The sequence below is a fragment of the Plecotus auritus genome (genome assembly GCF_963455305.1).
Source record: "Plecotus auritus genome assembly, chromosome: 6".
NCBI classification, from domain to species: domain Eukaryota; kingdom Metazoa; phylum Chordata; class Mammalia; order Chiroptera; family Vespertilionidae; genus Plecotus; species Plecotus auritus.
Window position 1 is genome coordinate 151,419,312 of NC_137773.1, and position 20,146 is coordinate 151,439,457.

The 20,146-nt window shown below is 36.1% G+C and overlaps 1 protein-coding gene across 4 annotated transcripts in view; it reads right to left on the bottom strand.

The window, feature by feature from the left end:
- Positions 1-20,146, bottom strand: part of DNAJC13 (DnaJ heat shock protein family (Hsp40) member C13) — a 112,639-nt gene that overhangs the window by 17,928 nt on the left and 74,565 nt on the right. For all 4 annotated transcript variants that reach the window (XR_013960780.1, XM_080671760.1, XM_080671759.1 and 1 more), the window contains 14 exons: positions 19,436-19,551; positions 18,453-18,531; positions 17,717-17,852; positions 15,105-15,289; positions 14,622-14,696; positions 11,605-11,724; positions 10,334-10,513; positions 9,480-9,647; positions 7,333-7,446; positions 5,944-6,060; positions 4,405-4,582; positions 2,588-2,679; positions 1,283-1,382; positions 40-114 (listed from right to left, as the gene is read on the bottom strand). Coding sequence is in view for 3 of the 4 variants with exons in the window: in XM_080671760.1 (XP_080527886.1) it covers positions 40-114; positions 1,283-1,382; positions 2,588-2,679; positions 4,405-4,582; positions 5,944-6,060; positions 7,333-7,446; positions 9,480-9,647; positions 10,334-10,513; positions 11,605-11,724; positions 14,622-14,696; positions 15,105-15,289; positions 17,717-17,852; positions 18,453-18,531; positions 19,436-19,551 (1,735 nt within the window). In the remaining variant the exon portion in view is untranslated. The remainder of the gene's footprint in view (positions 1-39; positions 115-1,282; positions 1,383-2,587; positions 2,680-4,404; positions 4,583-5,943; positions 6,061-7,332; positions 7,447-9,479; positions 9,648-10,333; positions 10,514-11,604; positions 11,725-14,621; positions 14,697-15,104; positions 15,290-17,716; positions 17,853-18,452; positions 18,532-19,435; positions 19,552-20,146) is intronic.

Here is a 20,146-nt window from a genome sequence, read left to right on the forward strand (position 1 = left end):
ATTGAGCATTACTGGATGAGAAAGCACTCCGTACATTACCTTTTGCCATTGCTTCTTTAATTATTTTTGTACTTGATGTCAAAGCATAAAGAGTTTCTAGAACAAGCTGGCGACCTGCAGACAAAAAGACGTTTCAAGGAATGCATCACCAGTAAGCTTACATTTACTGGGTATCAATTCTGTGCCAGGCACAGAACCAGGTGCTCTAATAGGGCATCACATTTAGATCTTCACAATAACCAGTGAGACAGACATTATCATGGCTTATTATGAATGAGGAAGCTGAGGCCGGGTTTAACCAGTCCATGGTTTCATATTCAGTAAGTGGCATGGCTCAATTTTGTATAGAGGTCAATCTGACTCCAAAGTGCATATTCATAACCAATATGCTTGTCTTCCTACCTCATTGTTCAGAGCATAAACAAAATTTTCTCACATCCTGACACCTGAGGACACTCTGATCAGGCATTTAAGATTTTCATTGGGTACTATTATCTCAGAGAAATGAGCAAAGTAGCAGTTGCAAGACACTATTTCTATCTTAGACCTAACAGCATCCTTCTGGACAGTCTGTGCACCTCCCACTCCTTGTCATGGACTTATACTGGGCTACTGGACTTGACTCTTCTACAGCCAATGACAGAGAGGTGACCAAAGAAGTAAACAGTTGGCAAAGAGGATGGAAGCTGCCTCGTATTAGGCTAAGACTAAAACAACAAAGGCTGATTATCTGGAGTGAGCTATGTTACCATGCAGGAGAACAATACTAATTAGTACGTGCTATATTCAAAAAAAAATCAGCTTGATGTATTTTTTAAAAATTGATCTCATTTTGTTGGTAACAGCCTCTATCAGCATTAAATCAGTGAAGAACAAATAATGAAGAATTCAATTCCAGGCTGAACACAGGGTAATTTTTATCTTAAGCACTTTTTTCTATCATCCAAGACCAATTATGCTTGTAAATAAACCATGGGATATTAGCCAATCCTCAATTGCTCATGGGTAGCTTATACTTAGCAAACTTGTTAATTTCCTTTACTTGGAACTCTCTTACATCCAACTTTCAACCTCTGACATGGGAAATACAAAATAATTTTAATAATTTAGTGGAAAATCATAACTAGGAAGACAAATCTAACATAAAGAATACCACTTAAAATATTCCAAAACTAAATATGGACAACGCCACGTCAAAGACTTTATGTCATTTGTGTAACTGCGCCCCAGCATGGGTTGGCTGTGCTGTGGTTTCTAAAAGACCACTTGTGAATATACGTACTTGATGGTAATGAATGTAGAAGAGCCAATAAATTGGACAAAACCATTGATTCAGCAATATTGTTGACACAATCTTGGTTCGATGTCACTATATTTACAACCTGTAAATTAATTAACAGGATATTAAGATTTTTGGAAATAATTTCTGACCTAAATCTAATTAACTCAATTTAGCTAAACCTAAATAAATTTAAGGCTTCACAAAAGTGAGAAAAATGTTTGGAGGACAAATCTTTAATATTTAGAGAATAGTTTAATTTTAAAGATTGGCTTTATTATTTGCTCTTTTGAGAAAGAATGAAAATGCTAATGCTCATATCCATATGATGTACATTAGCTTCCTACTAATTTAGAGGTAAGAATTAAGTATAATGACCTAACACAGTGGTTGGCAAACTGTGGCTCGAGAGCCGCATGCTGCGGTTTGCTGCTCTGTTGACTAATGAGTTTGCCGACCACTGATCTAGACTCTCGATCCCAATAATTACAGGCTGTTGTTGTTCCTTGTGATTAAGCCCCTATCCAGTGGTCGGCAAACTCATTAGTCAACAGAGCGGCAAACCGCAGCTCGCGAGTCACAGTTTGCTGACCACTGCCCTAGCTGGTTTGGCTCAGTGGACAGAGCATCAGCCTGCAGACTGAAGGGCCCCAAGTCAAGGGCACATGCCCAGGTTTGGGCTCGATCCCCATTGGGGGGGCATGTAGGAAGCAGCTGATGAATGTTTCTATCTCTCTCTCCCTTCCTCTCTGAAATCAATAAAAATGTGTTTTAAAATGTTTAAAATTAAAAGAAAAGAACATGCTTGTTAATAAGCTTTTTAACTAATTTAACTGTTTTGTTTTTTTTTTAACCCAATCATTAACTCATTACTGCAGGGCTAAATTTGGTGTTTGTCCTTTCTCTGGAACACAAACCTGAGTACCCTGATCTCAAATGTCTCTCTGTGGGGACACATAAAGATCAGAGAAACCCTGACACTTTTTCTTGATTCCAAACATCCGAGTAAAGTCAATTTTTAAACCCACACTACATGACAATATATAATGCATTTCAATGCATAGCAGACGATGACTACTGAGTATGATCTTGAAAATGTTATGACTGCATAACATTTGCTCTTCAAAATGAGTAAATTAATTCAAATTTTAAAAAACATCCACACTTGACTTAAAGACAAAATGGAAAATAAAAAACGACACAATAAACATGTAAACTTCCATTCAGCTTCAGATGGTGATTAACCAAGGCTCACACCATACATAGTAAGTGGCAGGAAAGACAACATACTTTAGTACATTTTTTTACCTCCAAAGCCAATTGCTGCACTTGACCAGCTCCATGGACTCGGAGAAGAGAAAATATTAATTTAAAGTGCCCAATGCATTCACTTTCAGAGCCTAAGGAATAAGAATAAAATGTTATTCTTTTTATTTCTAAGAGATGTCCTAAATTTCAAACATTCAGAAAACCAATACACACTATCGTTTACTGTCAATTATGGGTCTGTTAAGCTTTTCTCAATATTTGTGATATGACGTGAGTAAAGTATCTCTAAGCCACAGTAAGTATTAGGCAAGACTAATCTATTAGAGTTTCTTATGTTTGTTTTGCTTCCATTTCCATCCCCACCCCTAGCCTCAGACTAAAAACAAGAAATTTATCAAATAGAACTCAAAAATAAAAGGTATATGGTGGTAATGATACTCTATCTCTTGACCTTAGAGCTGCTACCCTACTCACCCCAGCCTAATTATATTTTGGGAGAGTGTGACATCATTTGGCTTTTAATTAAGACTGAGTTAGAACTCAGCCACCTGAGGACTACACTACAAACAAACTGATATGCGTATTACAGGGATACTTGTGAAAATATGTAAAATTTATTTCCATTTCTACCCACCTCAAACCCCAATCCCACATATTCACTCCCATCTTGTCAATAAAACAAAAACATTAAATATTAAGGTTTTGTTCAGCATGTATTTCCTTTTATTACACGGTAGTAAAACATATAGTGTAATTTGTAATCTTTTGAGGCCCCATAATTCACTATGATCCCTCAACTTAAAGGATCTGAAAATATTCTATAAGTTGCTTTTAAATTCATTTGTAAACCACTTAACAGGTAATTATTATAAATACATCAACAACACATAAACCGTATTTCTAAATTACAAGTGAGCATGTGATCCTGATACATGAACTTTATAGATACTATCAAAACAGTTTCTGTGCAAGCCCTTCCTCTATTTTTGTAAGTTCCAAATCAATAGTCTGCTTTACTGCAATTATTTGTACCTAATACACCACTAATACCATTCTACTATGCCAACTACAAACAATAAAAAAAGGTTTTCCTCAGAGTATATAACACTGCCTTTAATAACATCCCAATGTATACCATGGAAATGACTAAATTCCTAAAAACATTTCATTACTGTTGTTTTCTTGGACTAATTTGTTGGCAATAAACAAAAAGTCAGAATTTTATTAGTATTATAACATATATTGAAAAGAGCAAAAAAGTATCTGGAAGATAATTATTAATGGTAACGTAAATTCCATTTGTATTAAGGTTTATATTCTATATTTGTTATCAAAGCTAGAATAAGAAGCATTTAGATTTTCATTCATCTGTCTCCCCTAGAGTCAGGCAAGAGGGATGGTGTTTTTGGAAATGTCCTCTTAAAGATGTTTAAAAATGAAAAATTTCACATTTTCATTATTTCAAATTTTACACATCAAACACTCAGTTTTTCAAAACTATGTGTGTCCATATGCATATGGCACTGTATTAAGGACCAGGAGAGACAAAAATTATATCACCTAATAAATCTAATTTAAGCACTTACACTTGGTATGTCAACTATGTCATCAATTTGAAATTTTACATTATCAAGTGATTCTGCCTTTTCAACTCACTGAGACTCTTGTAACCATGGTGCCTTGACCTATCTTTCCAGCCTACTGTTTACACATAAAAATATTATGGGGTCAAGTCCTCTTAAAGTTATGTCAGGTATAGCATTATAACCAAGTAATTTTTCCTGATAAAACTGAGAACTGGATTTTTCAGGCCCTCTATTATAAGGATCTAACTGACCAAGGATATAGTCACACACCTGGATTATATTTTATGACATTTCTCAGAGCCTCCAAAGCCATTTCCACTCTTGGCAAGCGGTCTCCGTGTTGTTCTGACTCCACTTTTGCAGCATGTGTGATAGCCATGAACGTGTGGAGGTACTGGGCCTGTGAGCCTATGTAATCCAAGAGACTTGCAGCAAACGCTTTTGGAACCTAAGTTGAGTGGAGATATATTTAAAGACATGTGTGCCTTCAGAAATGATGTATAACAAAGACTCCATAGCAAAAAAAACAACCAACCAAACAACAACAGCAAAAACTCAAGCTACTAAAGTGACTGTACATACACATAAACATACCTATGGATTAAAAATGGGAGGAAAGCCCTGGCAGGCGTTGCTAAGTGGGTAGAACATCATCCTGTGCACCAAAGGGTCATGGATTCGATTCCCAGTCAGAGCACAAACCCAGGTTGTGGGTTCAATACCCGGTCGGGGCCCATACAGGAGGCAAATGATTGTTTCTCTCTCACATTGATGTTTCTCTCCCTCCCTTCCTCTCTCTCTAGAATCAATGGGGGGAAAAAAAAAGATGTCCTTGGATGATGACTTAAAAACAAACTGGGGGAAGCGGAGATAAAACTCAGTCACATTATGAAGTGTTTCTCAACATTTTCTGTCCCAATACATTAGAGATCAAATATACTCCCATGAGAACTTTAGTATAACAATGCTGAGATTACAGTATCACTTATCTTTACCAATAAAAGTAATGAATAACATTAGATGTAAATTCTACAATTTGGTTATATTTTAACATTTTAAAATTATATATATTTAGAATATAAATTCAAAGGACAGTTTTCAAAGGGATCTTTAAAATCACTGAATTCATTCTGCTTAACAGCTAAATAATACAATTTATGGTTTAGTAAATTCCTTTTCTGCTAAGAGCAAAGTCAAAAACAAAGCTCCACTTCTACCCTCCTTAAAAACCAATTAATCACCAAATCCTCCTTACCATCCTCTCCAAAACAAAACAAAAAAACCCTATAACAAAATATTCCTACACAATCTCCAAGCACTAAGAAGAAAAAGAAGCTCCTCAATTTGCTTCTGGAACTGACAAGCTGATGTGACCCCAATCATTAAAAAAAAAAAAAAAAAAAAAAAAAAAAAAAAAAAAAAAAAAAAAAAAAAATACTTGTTCTCCACCTGTATTTTCTTATTTTCGTCTAATAACTAGCCAGAGGAGGATATTCTACATGACAAAGTTGAGTGTCCAAGTGGCCTTGCACTTCCATGAGAGACTAATAAGTTGAAGGCACATATACATGACAGTAGGGTACCATTATGCATAACATAAGGAACAGCTGGGCAAGGAATAACTTACTATTGAATCCACAAAATTAAATTCTTCAACTTTCAAAATAAAGAGGCTTATACATTATCAATGGTCACCCCATCACATAGCCAGGCTGGTATAAAGCATTTGGCAAAGAACAGGAATTATTTTATGTACACAGTGTGGTAAAAATGGGCAAAAGTAGCAGACAAAACTAATAGAGAGCTTACCTCTAGCTGGAAAGTAGGGACTTCATTATACACCCTAACAAAAATCTCGCCTACAATAAGTTCTTTGGCGTGATCACTATAGACAAATTCTGATCCATAAGTTTTGTCACAATCACCCTTTAAAAAAAAAAGAAAATAGACTGTTAGATATGCATCAGAATCAATACTGACTGGATTATAAATCTATCTACATATTCAGTTTAACAACATCAGATAAAAAACTTAAAAGACCCACTCATTTTTCAGAGGGAAAAAATGTGGTGGGTTAGAGATAGCACCCATTGCAATTGCAATTATAAGGTTATTAAGCAGTACTATGGACTCTGGAATGGGTGTAGAGTTGTTATTTTCTAGTCAAAGACTAATATTATTACTCATTTTAAAATTTCAAAAGATCACAGAAGCCAGCCAATGAAGTGTCTTAGAGCTAGTGTTCATAAAGCAAGTATAACACTTGGTTCTTGTCACTCCATTCAGCAGGCATTAGGCCTAGTCAGATATAGGGTGACATTTTTACTGGTTTAAAAAGTAATATATTAAATGAAGTGCTGTCTAAATAAACAGGTTAACAAATCAAGAAGAGTTTCCATTTAAGAAAAAGTAGAAAGACAGAAAAGAGAAATGGGAGAGCCATGGCTGGGAGGCTCAGTTAGTTGGAGTATCATCCCATACACCAAAAAGGCTGCAGTTGCAGGTTCAATTCCTGGTCAGGGCGTATACACCTAGGTTGTGGGTTCGATCCCTGGTTGGGGTGTGGTATAATAGGCAACCAATCAATTTCTCTCTCTCTCTCTCTCTCTCTCTCTCTCTCTCTCTCTCTCTCTCTCTCTCTGTCCCCCTTCCTCCCTCCCTCTATTCTCTCTAAAAATCCATGGAAAAATATCCTTGGGTAAGAATTAACAACAACAAAAAACGTCAAAACCCAATCATCTAGTATATGTATTATCCAGGTTTTCTCCATATTTTTCATCCCACTGGTTTTTGTTGTTGTATTTAATGGTTTAACAGCTTCTCCACTGAAAGGTGTCAGAATAGGATAAATTATTCAATTTAGATACCAAAAGCAATTTTGATTTGCTGGGGAATAGAGGCTGGAAAGAATAATTAGCAAGGCTTCTGGGTGCAAAAACTGGTTGAAATAGAAGACAGGTATATATTAGTGGTAACAAAAACAACAAAAAATCTCAATGTATTATTAAATATAATAAGAAGTATTCTTAAATTCTTAAGTGCTACTAGTATTCTTAAATATTAGGTGGCAAAAAGCTATGTATAGGCTTAATTAACACCAAATGGGAGAAATGGGCTTCTGCTTTGTCAATGCTAAGTTACATTTCCAGAGATTCCATCAGAGTAAGTTACCCAAAACTTTTTAAAACAGTAACTTACTTTTTTAATCATGTTTTCTTGTTGGGATTCAAGAAATTCAAGTAGCTCTGCCCTTGTAGAATTGTTCCATATCAAATAGGGGTTCTCTGTGTTGCTGTTAAGCATCTTCAAAATCTAGGAAACAGAGTAAGTTTTGTAACATTTAGTAAAAATACATTGAAGTTATCGTTTACTAAAATTGTCTATTACATTTGGTAACAGGCGCTTTAAATAGAACAGAGCTCAATAACAGGTATCTCAGTAATTCTAAAAAGTCTGATAATATTATCCATGTGCACCTGAGAAAAATTAAGGCTGAGAGAGGGCAAATTATTTGTTCCAGGTCTCACAATCCTTAAGTGGTGAAACAAGGATTCAAATTTGAATCTGTTTGACTTAACATTGGCTCTGCTTTGGTGAAAATTACACAATATATTTGTGTTAAAGCATTTAATAAACTCAGTAAACATAGGCTTAAAAGAAATCATACTGCCTTTATACACATTTATTTGAAAACAAAAATCTAAATCTTTATGAAGCATACTCCTAGGAAGGAAAATAAAATGTACGGACAGAGTCAGTTCCTCTTTTCTAGGCCAAGCCCTAATTCCAAATTGCAGGAAACAGTTCAGCAGACATAGCTATGACTGCTTCCCTATCCACTGTGCTTCCCCTCCACTTAGCTTTCCTCCATAGTAACTATACATAGACATTTGACTTTCCTTTATATGTTTTAGTAAAACTATTTTACATTTTACATTTATAGAGCTCTATGCCAGGAGGAAAGCAAGGGTTAATGCCTCCATCTTATACAAACACACCCAACCCTTGTTTCCAAATGTTAAGAAAAATGACTGAAAAAACATATTAGTAGGAAAACTGTAAGACTTTGAGAACTAGCAGTTTAAAATAAGCATTTAATATGTCCAGATGAAGTTCAAGCCAACATTTTGAAGTGCTACTAGTTCTTTTTTCCTGTAGTAGTTAATCAACAACTTGCTAGTTTTCAGTCAGCAAAACCCATCACATTAATAAACACAAAATCCAGAAAAAGAAGAAAGAGTGACACCTAAAGCTCTTCCCTCTTGTTGAGGGGCACCAAAAAGCAGTGCCCAGCACCAGAACCAGACCCACTCAGACTGGATTAAAAACAAGGAAGCTAGAAGCTATTTATAAGTTCTAGAAATACTTTACATTTAAAACCCTGAGGGCTTTTTTTTTTTTTTTTTAACAAAAGTATTAGACAATCACTAGAGAATATAAAAATAATATAAAAATAGCCTGCAATTCTGCCATTCCGGATAACTACACATAAGCAGATTGGTACAGATTCATCCATCCTTTCATTGCTTTTTAATACAAAAATGGGTTTAGTCTTTTCACTTGAAACACTTTAAACATCTTGGAATGCCTTTAAATACACCTTTACAATTTAAGGCTTCACAGTAGTCTATTTAATGGATTTCTATAGGTTAATTCTCTAATGCTACATTTGTAGATTGTTTCTCAGTGATCCTCACAAAAGCGGCCAAAAAAGTTGGGAGGTCTGCCAAGGTCATACTTATTTTTGTCATGAATGCATGTGTGTGTGTGTGCATTTACTTTTGGGACTTCAAACCTGCGCCTAAATAAGGTAAAGCTGAGAAACAACTAAAAATTGACCCTGGGTCTCCTGGCTCCCAGCCCTCTGCCCACTGTGAAACACCACTCCAGTCCAGTCCCTTATAATTCCAAGGGACAAGATTACTTAAGAATTATGGTGGCTCTGCCCTGGCGGGTGGCTCAGCTGGTGGAGCGTGGTCCTGTGCACCAAAAGGTTTTGGTTTTGATCCCCGGTTAGGGCATGTACAGGAGGCAACTGACCAATGTTTCTCTCTCTAAAAATCAATAAAATAAAATAAAGTACTCAGGTGAGGATAAAAAACACACAATTATGGTAGCTCCACAACTGAAACATGAAGTCAATTTACACTTACAAAAAGACAGCTCTTGTAGAGATAGATCATTAGCATCAATACACAATAAACTAAATTTCTTGGCCGAGAGAACAAGCATATAAACATTGTCAATTTTTAGTTTCCCTGCAGCACTCAACTTTTTATGTTCCTGCATTACTTAAAGGATTTTGCAATATTCATCAAAACCCAGGCTACCTGTAAAGCACATACCTCAGTAGTACTAACCACAGCAAGTTTTCTAGCAACATAGGGTGTCAGCATGCCAGATAAACTTTTCCTGATGGTTGGATTTTCTGGAGTTGCTTGTTCTTCAGGCAGATACCCTCCAAGGCGACTGAGAGCACAGACACTCAGTTTGGCAAGGCTGTTGGCTACTTCCTGTTTAAAAAAATTAAGATATTAAAGTAGATCTGCTATCTTACATTAATAACACAATTAACTGTATGGGACACATTTAAAAAACAGAAAGCTAACAACCAAAAAAGACACAGGAGTCCCTAACACTGATATTAATGAGTTTATGCATTAGAGGTTACTCTTGTACCTATACAAAAGAGCATCAGAATCTGTGAGTTCATTTATACCAAAACAGTATCTTGTAGATAACTGGAAGGAGCACATCTGGGGGTAGGGTGGGAATAGCAGGTAGATTTGACTGTTAAAGACACGTACAAATAACAAAATGAATAATGAATGATAGTAAATACAAAAGTATAGGCAGAAAAAAATATATGTAAAATTCAGGTAAGCACTCAAGTGTTTGGGGGAGCTAGCCCCAACAGTATTGTTATCTTTTCCTGTGTTACAAAACCATAATTTTGCAATCCTACAGGTGATGCTGAGTAATCAAGAAAAAATTAAGTTGTATCCAGTATATGCTACTAAAAATTGCCTTGCCTTGAATCCTAGTTAAGATAAAAAAATAGTCTGGAGGATTAAAGAGCAATAAACTTAGTTATCTCTGAAAAAGTGTATGCCTTCGGGGTTCTGGATAGCTGAAGCTTTGCTTCACATTAACCTATGGCTTGAGTTTAAATGCAATATTAAAGCAGTGCTCAAGTTACCTGCTGGTTAGTTTCTTCACTTTTCTGAATGCCACTCTCTTCCAGTGTGTAGTCATAATTAAACAGATAACCAAGCATATACCACAAAATTCCAGCTTGAAACAGGTGTGTCTGTAGCCAGAAATCCACAGCAAAAGAACTGACACACTCTACCCCAAGAGCGGCCACCCGTGGAATACTCTGAGAGAATAAGAATAATTGAATTATTTATAGAGTTAAAAAGAAGCTCCCAAGAGAAATTGGATGTGAATGTATGTCAAGCTAGCTATCTTATTATGCAAAATATTTACCTCCTCTTCTATTTTTATTTCCAATTTAAATTTGAATCCTATATCCTTTAAAATCCAAAATTAAAAGTGACCCTGTGACAAAACACAGAATTACTATCTTTGAGGCTAGTGCTCAGAAACTTGGGAATCATTTTCTTCATTTCACTTATTCAATTTTAATTTCTAAAAATAGTAACAAGGTAATTAACAGAAATTCTCATGCCAACCAACTTAAGTTTATCAATATCTTTAGTGCAGGTACAAATTTACTTCTGTCATTCAGTTTGTTCTTGCTAAATACTTCTAAGGACATCAAGTAAATGTAGTTGAGGACATGTTTTCATCAGATTCCCTTACTTCTAGATACCCTAGCTCAGCATCAGCACTCCAATCCTGTTCTATATACAGTACACCTCTCACACTGTCAGTCACCCAAGAAATCTCTCCTTCCCTCAGCGGTACTGGAGTAAGAGGAAACAGTCAACTCTCAGATCTCTAAATTGGACTTTCTTCCCATGAGGCAGTGACTTGGCTAAGTTTCAGGTTTTATGTGGTCCTTTACTCTCATGAGATTTATTTAGACTAGTCTTCTCTTTCTTCCCTACCTTTCTCTTAATGCTCAGATGAGACCCATTTCTCTTTAGCTATGTCACTAGTCTCATTCTTTGTGGGCCAGCTTAGGAACAAAAGCCTTCATTGACAGCAATGCTTCTGTGAAAAATGCTATTAGAGAGCCAAATAATTTACTTAAAAATAATTAGGGCTTCGCCTCGGCCAGTTGGTTGAAGCGTTGGCCTATGGAAGCAACTGATCAATGTTTCTCTCATGTCAATGTTTCTCTCTCTCTCTCTCTCTCTAAAGATCAATGAAAACATATCCTTGGGTGGGAATTAAAAGAAAAAAAATAATAATTTGGAGAAAACAGCTTGTTTAAAAACCTGAGACTGGCTACTTGGAAACTCATTGCCAGCTCTATCAGAAAGCATTAAAGGTGAACTCTACCTTGCCAAAATACAGCACCCGACAGAGATCCTTGATGATGCCGGGCATTTCTGTAATCTTCTCTCGGCATTCTTCAAACTGAGCAGCCACACTATAGCATTTGCTTATGTGTCCACATACCTGTAGACAACACAACAGAGCAAAAAAAGAAGTCACCTCTGTATTCCTTGCTTAAGACAGTGGGAATCAAATCAGCAAAGATTCGTGAATACTTAATGATATATATAACGCTCCAAAATTAAATAGAATATTTCTATTAAATCACTAGTATTTCTGGTTAAGATTTTCTGTAGATGCAAGGTTGCCATATCATGGTCACTATGGTACACGGCCAAATCGACCTTAGGCTGTCTTTATATGGCCAGGGAGCTAAGGTTTTCACGTTTTTAAAGAGTTACTAAAACACACACACACACACACACACACACACACACACACACACACACACACAAAAACGTTCAACAGAGACTGTATGTAGCCTGAAATCCTCAAATGTTTACTTTCTGGCCCTTTATAAAAAAAAGTTTGCTGCCCAGGCTGGTGTTTCTCAATGGTTAGAGCACCAGCCCACTCATGGAAGGGTTGCAGATTCAATTCCCAATCAGGGCACATACTTGAGTTTCAGGTTCAATACTGGCCCCAGTTGGGGCTGGTACAGAAGGCAACCAATTGATCTGACTCTCTCACATCAATGTTTTTCTCTCTCTCTCCTCCCTCCCTTTTACTCTCTATAAAAAAGCAATAAAAAAAAAATCCTTGGTTGAGAATTAAAAAAAAAAAAAAAGTTTGCCAATATCTGGATTAAAATATTTTTGTCCAGAGTATTAACATTGTAGAACCAGAGTTCTATTTATATACTGTACTTCAAAGTAGAGGTTGAAACTCAAAAAGCTTATACTCAATTGTTTTATGTTCTAAATTTTGCTGGCATAAACAAAAGGCCACATAACAAGATGCATTCTATAATGATCTTAATGAATTCTTGATGGAATTTCTATCAAAGAATTCAACTATTATAACCATAACAGAAAATAAGCCAATTAAAATACTACAGTTGGGGGAGGGAGACAGAAAAGGAAATTAGGCAGGGGTAGAAGTGAAATAAGAATGGCAAAATGGCAAATATTTGAAACTAGGTAATGAGGACATAATGGTTCATTATATTATTCTCTATCTTAAGAGAGAAAAAAATAAAGCCAATAGATCACAAGCAATTTAGTGCAGTGATTCTTAAAGTGTGATATACAGACCATCAGCTCCTGAGAATCTGATAAAAAAAGCATATTCTCAGGCCCCTATGCCAGACCCACTGAATCAGAAACTCTGTGGGCAGGGGACGGGGAGGCGATGCTCAGAACCCATGGTTTAAAGAGCCCTTCAAGTGGTTCTCATAGATTTAAAGTCTGAGTTAGGGGAGTGGTCGGCAAACCGCGGCTCGCGAGCCACATGCCACTCTTTGGCCCCTTGAGTGTGGCTCTTCCACAAAATACCACGGCCTGGGTGAGTCTATTTTGAAGAAGTGGTGTTAGAAGAAGTTTAAGTTTAAAAAATTTGGCTCTCAAAAGAAATTTCAATCGTTGTACTGTTGATATTTGGCTCTGTTGACTAATGAGTTTGCCGACCACTGAGTTAGGGTATAGTGTAATTCTCTTGGAACCATACATTTTCTTTTGTTGTTGTATAAAATACACCATGACCAAGTGGGATTTATTCCATGGATGCAAGGCTGGTACAATATTCACAATCTATAAATGTGATATGTCACATAACCAAATCGAAAAACAAAAACCACATGATCATATCAATTGACACAGAAAAAGCATTTGACAAAATCCAACACCTATTTTTATAAAAACTCTCAGCAAAGTGGGAATAGAGGGATCAGAGCTCAACATAATAAAGGCCATATATGACAAACCTACAGCCAACATCATTCTTAATGGGCAAAAACCAAAAGTGTTTTCCCTAAAAACAGGAACAAGACAGGGATGTACACTTTCACCACTCTTATTCAAATAGTACTGGAAGTTTTATCCATAGAGATCAGACAAGAAGAAAAAATAAAAGGCATCCAAATTGGAAAGGAGAAAGTAAAATTGTCATTATTTGCAGATGACATGGTAGTGTACACAGAAAACCCTAAAGACTCCACCAAAACATTACTAGATTTAATAAATGAATTTGGCAATATAGCAGGATACAAAATGAACACCTAGAAATCAAAGGCATTTTTGGCTTCTTTTTTTTTTTTTTTTTTTTTTAAATATATTTTATTGATTTTTTACAGAGAGGAAGGAAGAGGGATAGAGAGTTAGAAACATCGATGAGAGAGAAACATCGATCAGCTGCCTCTTGCACACCCCCTACCGGGGATGTGCCCGCAACCAAGTTACGTGCCCTTGACCGGAATCGAACCTGGGACCTTTCAGTCCGCAGGCTGACGCTCTATCCACTGAGCCAAACCGGTTTTGGCTTTGGCTTAATTCTTGCTGCAGTGTGGAGTTTTATTTGGTGTTTTTTATTTCTCAGTTTTCCCCTTTACTTTTATTAGACTTACAAGTTCCTGAATTTGTGAGCTCTATTTCCTGAAACTTTCCCTTACAGTGTACCTTATTCTTTCCTGATTTTATTTCTTTCTTGCAATATCAATGTATGGGTCAAATTGTGTCTTCCTTATAAGATATGTTTAAGTCTTAACCCCTAAGTACCTCAGAATGTGAACTTGTTTAGAAATAGGATCTTTATAGATGTACTAGTAATCAAGTTAAGATAAGGTCATTAAGATGGATTCTAATGCAATAAAATATGTGTCCTTATAAAAAGAGAAAATTTAGACAGAGACAGGCATACACACACACACACACACACACACACACACACAGCAACAGAAGAATGCCATGTGAAGATGAAGGCAGAGATCAGAGTAATATGTGTACTCCACACCAAAGGTTTTCAGCAAACATCAGAACACCAAAGGAACCAAAGATTTTCAGCAAAACATCAGAAACTAGCCGCACCTGTACTGACATGTCACTTGGTTTACTAGAACGATTCAAGACAGCCACACAGCGACTAAATGCCTCTTGTAACACCTGCAGAGAAAGAAGCCAACCATTAAGTTGCCATTCTGACTTGAAATCTGAAAAGCCTTTTCTATTACATACTTGGTTAAGTAAATGTTTGCTCAATTAATATTTGTTAAATAAACAAGTAAACAAAGGGCTCCCAAAAGTTTCTTTTTAAGTGGTCCCAATAAGCTACTTTGTAAGTAATATTAAGCTTATCAATTCTGAATCTAATACTCTCCAATTCACATGAAATAAAGCTCCATTTCTACCTTTAATTTTGATACCAGAATATAGGGAATGTAACATTGTTATCTGTTGGCATAAATTATATAAACTATACCAACTATTTGTACTTGGTGAATTCTCTATTGCCAGGAGTCATACAATGTATCTAAATTAGCTGGAAAGTAAACTCTAAGGCATCCATATTACCTCAATTCCATTTTCCCTTCGGAGCTCTTCAGCATTGAGGGCTGAGCAGTTGACAGTGTGGAAAGCCAGTTCTACCGCAGCAGGCAACAAAGGTGATTCTTTTGAGAAAAGGAGGTCATCTGAAGTTTCCATGGTTATAGTCCTAATCAGCATGGGGTATCCTGCATATTTGTAAGGCTGTAAATCTGAAATAACCAAAGATTAGTGTTGGGAAAACAACAAACAAAACAAAAACTAACTGTGTCTAAAGTTAATTTAGACACTGTTCAATTACATTGCATTAAAAAATGATAAAATATTCAACATCTTAAATGTCTCCTAATTCTAGTTTATAAAAAGAAATTAAAACAATTACAAATCCCTTGGATCTTTTCTTTTCTAGCAAACTTGTTTGGTTGATTTCTCTAAAATGTTTCCACACTAGTAAAAGAATATTTTCTGATAGATTAACTGAATTTAGTGTTTGATCCTTTGCGCATATTGACTTTCTATGTTGTCCCATGTGATTTTTGCAACTTTTCACCTGATCACAGACAGCAAGACACAGCCAACACACCAGAGACTGTATTAACAATCATGATTTTCATACTTCTTTGTAAAGAAAAGAGTGAGAGATATTTCATTTATTTATTTTTATTATTTTTTTAAAATATATTTTTCTTGATTTCAGAGAGGAAAGGAGAGGACAGAGAGATAGTAACATCAATGATAAGAGAGAATCATTGATCTGCTGCCTCCTGTACTCCAACCGGGGACTAAGCCCACAACCCTGGCATGTACTCTGACCAGGAATCGAACTGTGACCTCCAGGTTCACAGGTAGAAGCTCAACAATTGAGCCATGCCGGCCGGGTAGACATTTGATTTAAATGAGTGAATCTTTTATATTCTACTTTCTGAATAACAAATGCACTTTTCTTTCTATTTCACCAGTTATCGTAAAACGAACATTTAAAAATACTGATTATAATTTATTCTAGAACAAAGAGACTGGGACTTTCTAAGAGCCTCTATAATCCCACTTGAAATCAGCATAAAGCTTTGACCTTTTGATTATAACCAATAATTTGCCTTAATGCATTTCTAAAATGGCTTTTTAAAAAAAGCCTCCTGCAACTGGTCCTAGTAATCCTAACACATACATATATATATTTGTGGCAAGAAAGAACAATGGATGCATTTTAAGCCTATCAGATCAGGTCCCACACCCCAAGCTCACGGGGTATAAACAACGCCGGGAAAAGTAGAAAACGTAGCCTGAAAAAAACATTCTGATCTAGATAACAAACCAGTGGTGAGCCACAACTGCACCTCATCTGTGACTAGTACAGGGTTATCAGCCATTAAAAAATAACCAATGGCCCGGCTGGCATGGCTCAGTGGTTGAGTTTCAACCTATGAACCAGAAGGTCATGGTTCGATTCCCGGTCAGGGCACATGCCTGGGTTGTGGGCTCGATCCCCAGTAGGGGGCATGCATGAGGCAGCCAATCAATGATTCTCATTGTTGATGTTTCTATCTCTCTCTCCCTCTATCTTCCTCCCTGAAATCAATAAAAAAAAATATTAAAAAACAAAAAACCCAATGGTTTGAAAGATGCCTTTAAACACATACTGATTAGTAACAAATACCATATAACTAAATGCTTACAATCTGTTCTATTCAATTCATATGAGAAGTGAATCAATTAGTCACTACTCTCTAATGACCCAATTGCTAGATCCCCAAGTTGACCCCTCCAATATGTACCTAAACTGCAACTTCACTTGCCCTTCATTACCCAGTGTTCCATCTGCTTATGTCAGATCCCTCCCCTCACACTCCTCCTTGCCCACTTTGTCCTCTCTTCCTTTTCTCCCAACATCATCCTGCAGAGCAAATGGATCTCCCACTTGGTGCTGTAAACCAAGTTCAGTCCCTAAACCAATGGACATCTGCCATATTGAACATAACTCCGCAACATAAAGTCTTCAAACTTTTCAATATACTCCCAGCTTTTTGGCTGCCACTGTTAGCACAAATGGACTACAAACATGCTGAAAAGTCCCAGTAACACTGTACCCTACAATCACAACTTCTTAATCTATAACAGTGGTTTTCAAACTGAGGGTTTTTACAGCTACCATAGGGAATAAAAGGTTAATAGGAAGTATACGGTCATTTCAAAAGTTTCTATTGCTCTATTAAAGACCAAAACACACTTGACATTTTCAACCTTTAGAGGCTTTTGGAGTCATGATAGGCAGAGTCTTTTATATGTAATTTAAGAACATGGAATCATCTTTGAATCAAACACTGCCAGACCCCTTTTAGATCTCATTTAATATGTTTGCTGCTAAATGGCTAAAGATAAAAAGTTAGGAAGAGTACTGAAATCTTGTTGGAATGCAAAATATTGAAAAACATAGATATAAAATAAGCACCATTTTGAGCCTTCCTATGAAAAACTACTCTTTTGCTATATCTAAAATACGATTTCAAGAGCCTTTTGCAATAATAATTCTATTAAAATATGCTGTAGAATATTTTAATATTCTAATTTTAATATTCAGAAAGTAACATGGTAGAATTAGGTGGAGGGTAAATGAAAATTTGAAAAAAACACATGCTTACCTTCTTTATGACGGTTGAAGAGAATGCTCTGCGTTTTCAGAATTAAAATTATATTTTCTGGATCCGGTCCATCCACTATTTTTGCCGATTTGGTACATAAAAATTCATATGCTTTATTTACTTTCTCAAACATATCCTGTATGAAACCGGAGATAATTAACTTTTAATGTGGAACATCTGAAATATGAACATAGCTAGTTTGTATTTTACCAATAACTTCTTTAGTTATTATTTTTTGTTTTGTTTTATTTTACATGAAGGCATTCATTCCAAATGTAATCTAACTGGTATACTTTTAAGGTGAAATCCCCAGCCCCTTCCAAATAGCTCTTCAATGATCTCAATACCATTCACTAAAAATGTCTTCCTCACTGGTTTACACCATAAATATGATATTAAACTGCTATATACTAGAAATAGTTCCCAAAATTATTATAGAAATAAATATAAGACCTACTATTTATTGAGTACTACGGCAGGCCCTTTGCTAAGTGCTTTACATACATTATCTCACTTAATACTTAAAACAGCCATGTGAATAAAATCCCTAAGTTGCTAGTCTCAAGGGTAGTACTTTTGGTAAACTGAGGGAGGGCCACTCATGCAGTTAAACACACCCTGGGCTTTATGAGGCAGATACTGATACAGAGGATGAATATATCTATTTTCTGTCTAAAACAGTAACAGAGTAAAAGGAAGCCAATCCCAAAGCCCTAATTCCACAGGTAGTACATACTCTTCCTTCTGGATTCTTATCAGGGTGGTACTTTTGTGCAAGTCTGAAATAAGCTTTTCTGATCTTGCTCTCATCGTGCCTGTTAAATAGGAAAACTGTTTTATGAATACAGTAGGGTGCAAGAAAAAATATTTACACAATCATCTAAAATGGTACTTTAAGAACCTTACTTTACTATATATGATCATATATAAGGTGTCAAATCAAACCCAGTTAAATTTAAGATTATCCTTTATATATTATCTTTTCATGTAAAAGATAAAATCTAAATTTTTCTTCTATAAAGTTATCATTCACTTATAATTACAAAACAATATTTGGGGTTTGAAGAACTAAGAAATTATTTTAAAATTTTCCAAAATACCACTTTGAGCTCTATAATTCTGAGTTATCTTAACTATCAACCTTCCCCAAAATGTAGACATTCTGTTTTATACTTAAGAAAATGTCTTTTAAACTATTTTTCTCTAGCATATCTATTCTACTGTGAAATTTCACTGATAAAATGAATCTGCAATCTTTCCAAAGCATCTGTCATTTAGTATCTCAGGCATCTATATATATATAAAAGCCCAAGTGACTGTTCAACCAGTCACTATGATGCACACTAACCATGAGGGGGCAGACTCTCAATGCAGGAACAGAAATCACAGGCATGGAAACATGGAACAGACTGACGAATCTCAGAGGGAAGCAGGGAGGTGGTAAGGGGAGGGCGGGAAGAGATTAACCAAAGATCTTATATGCATACTAGAGGCCCGGTGCACAGATTCGTGCACCAATGGGGTCCCTCGGCCTGGCCTTTGGGGATTGGGCTGAAACCGGCAGTCCAACATCCCCCGAGAGATCCTGGATTGCAAGAGGGCACAGGCCAGGCCAAGGGATCCCATGCACCGGGCCTCTAGTATTGCTATAAAATCTCTTCCTCACGCATAACAGGAACAGCAAGAGGAAGGGAGAAGATAATACTGAAAATAACTCACGGTCCCTGTCCTTGAGGGAGATTAAGCACTTCATAAGCATCATCTATTGACATAGTAGGTGGCTTCTTTTCTACTTCCTTCTTCCAGGCATCAAGGGTATCTTTTAGAAGTTTAACCTTGAAGACAGAGGATTAAAACTTGTATCTATTAAAATAAAACTATTTCAGAATATAATTTGTAAGCCACAAAATCCTTGTGCTATATTTATTTAAACTTATATTTCTAGACTATCCAATTAACAGTTTTCTGAAACACAAATAACCAAAACACTGTTGAATAGCAAGATATTTGTTACAGGACTATATATTTTTAAAATATATTTTTATTGATTTTTTTAGAGAGAGAGAATGGGAGAAGGAGAGGGAGGAGAAAGAGAGACAGAGGGGAAAACATTGATGAGAAACACTGATCAGCTGCCTTATGCTCGCCCCCTACTAGGGATCAAGCCTGAAACTTGGGCATGTATAAAAATCTCAGTAATATATGAAAACATTGAGATTTTGAGAGATAGCTACACATTTCCCAGTTAATAAGTGATGGAGCTGGATTCAAACCTAGGTCTGACTAAAAAGCCCATACTTTTTCAACTATCTCAAGTTGAATCCAGGACATGTAGCAGAGTCTACATGCTTTCATGTGATCAGAGCACTATAAAGAGGCAGTGCCTGGTGGTACAAATGGCAACTGTTCTGAAACCTTTTGATGGTAAAG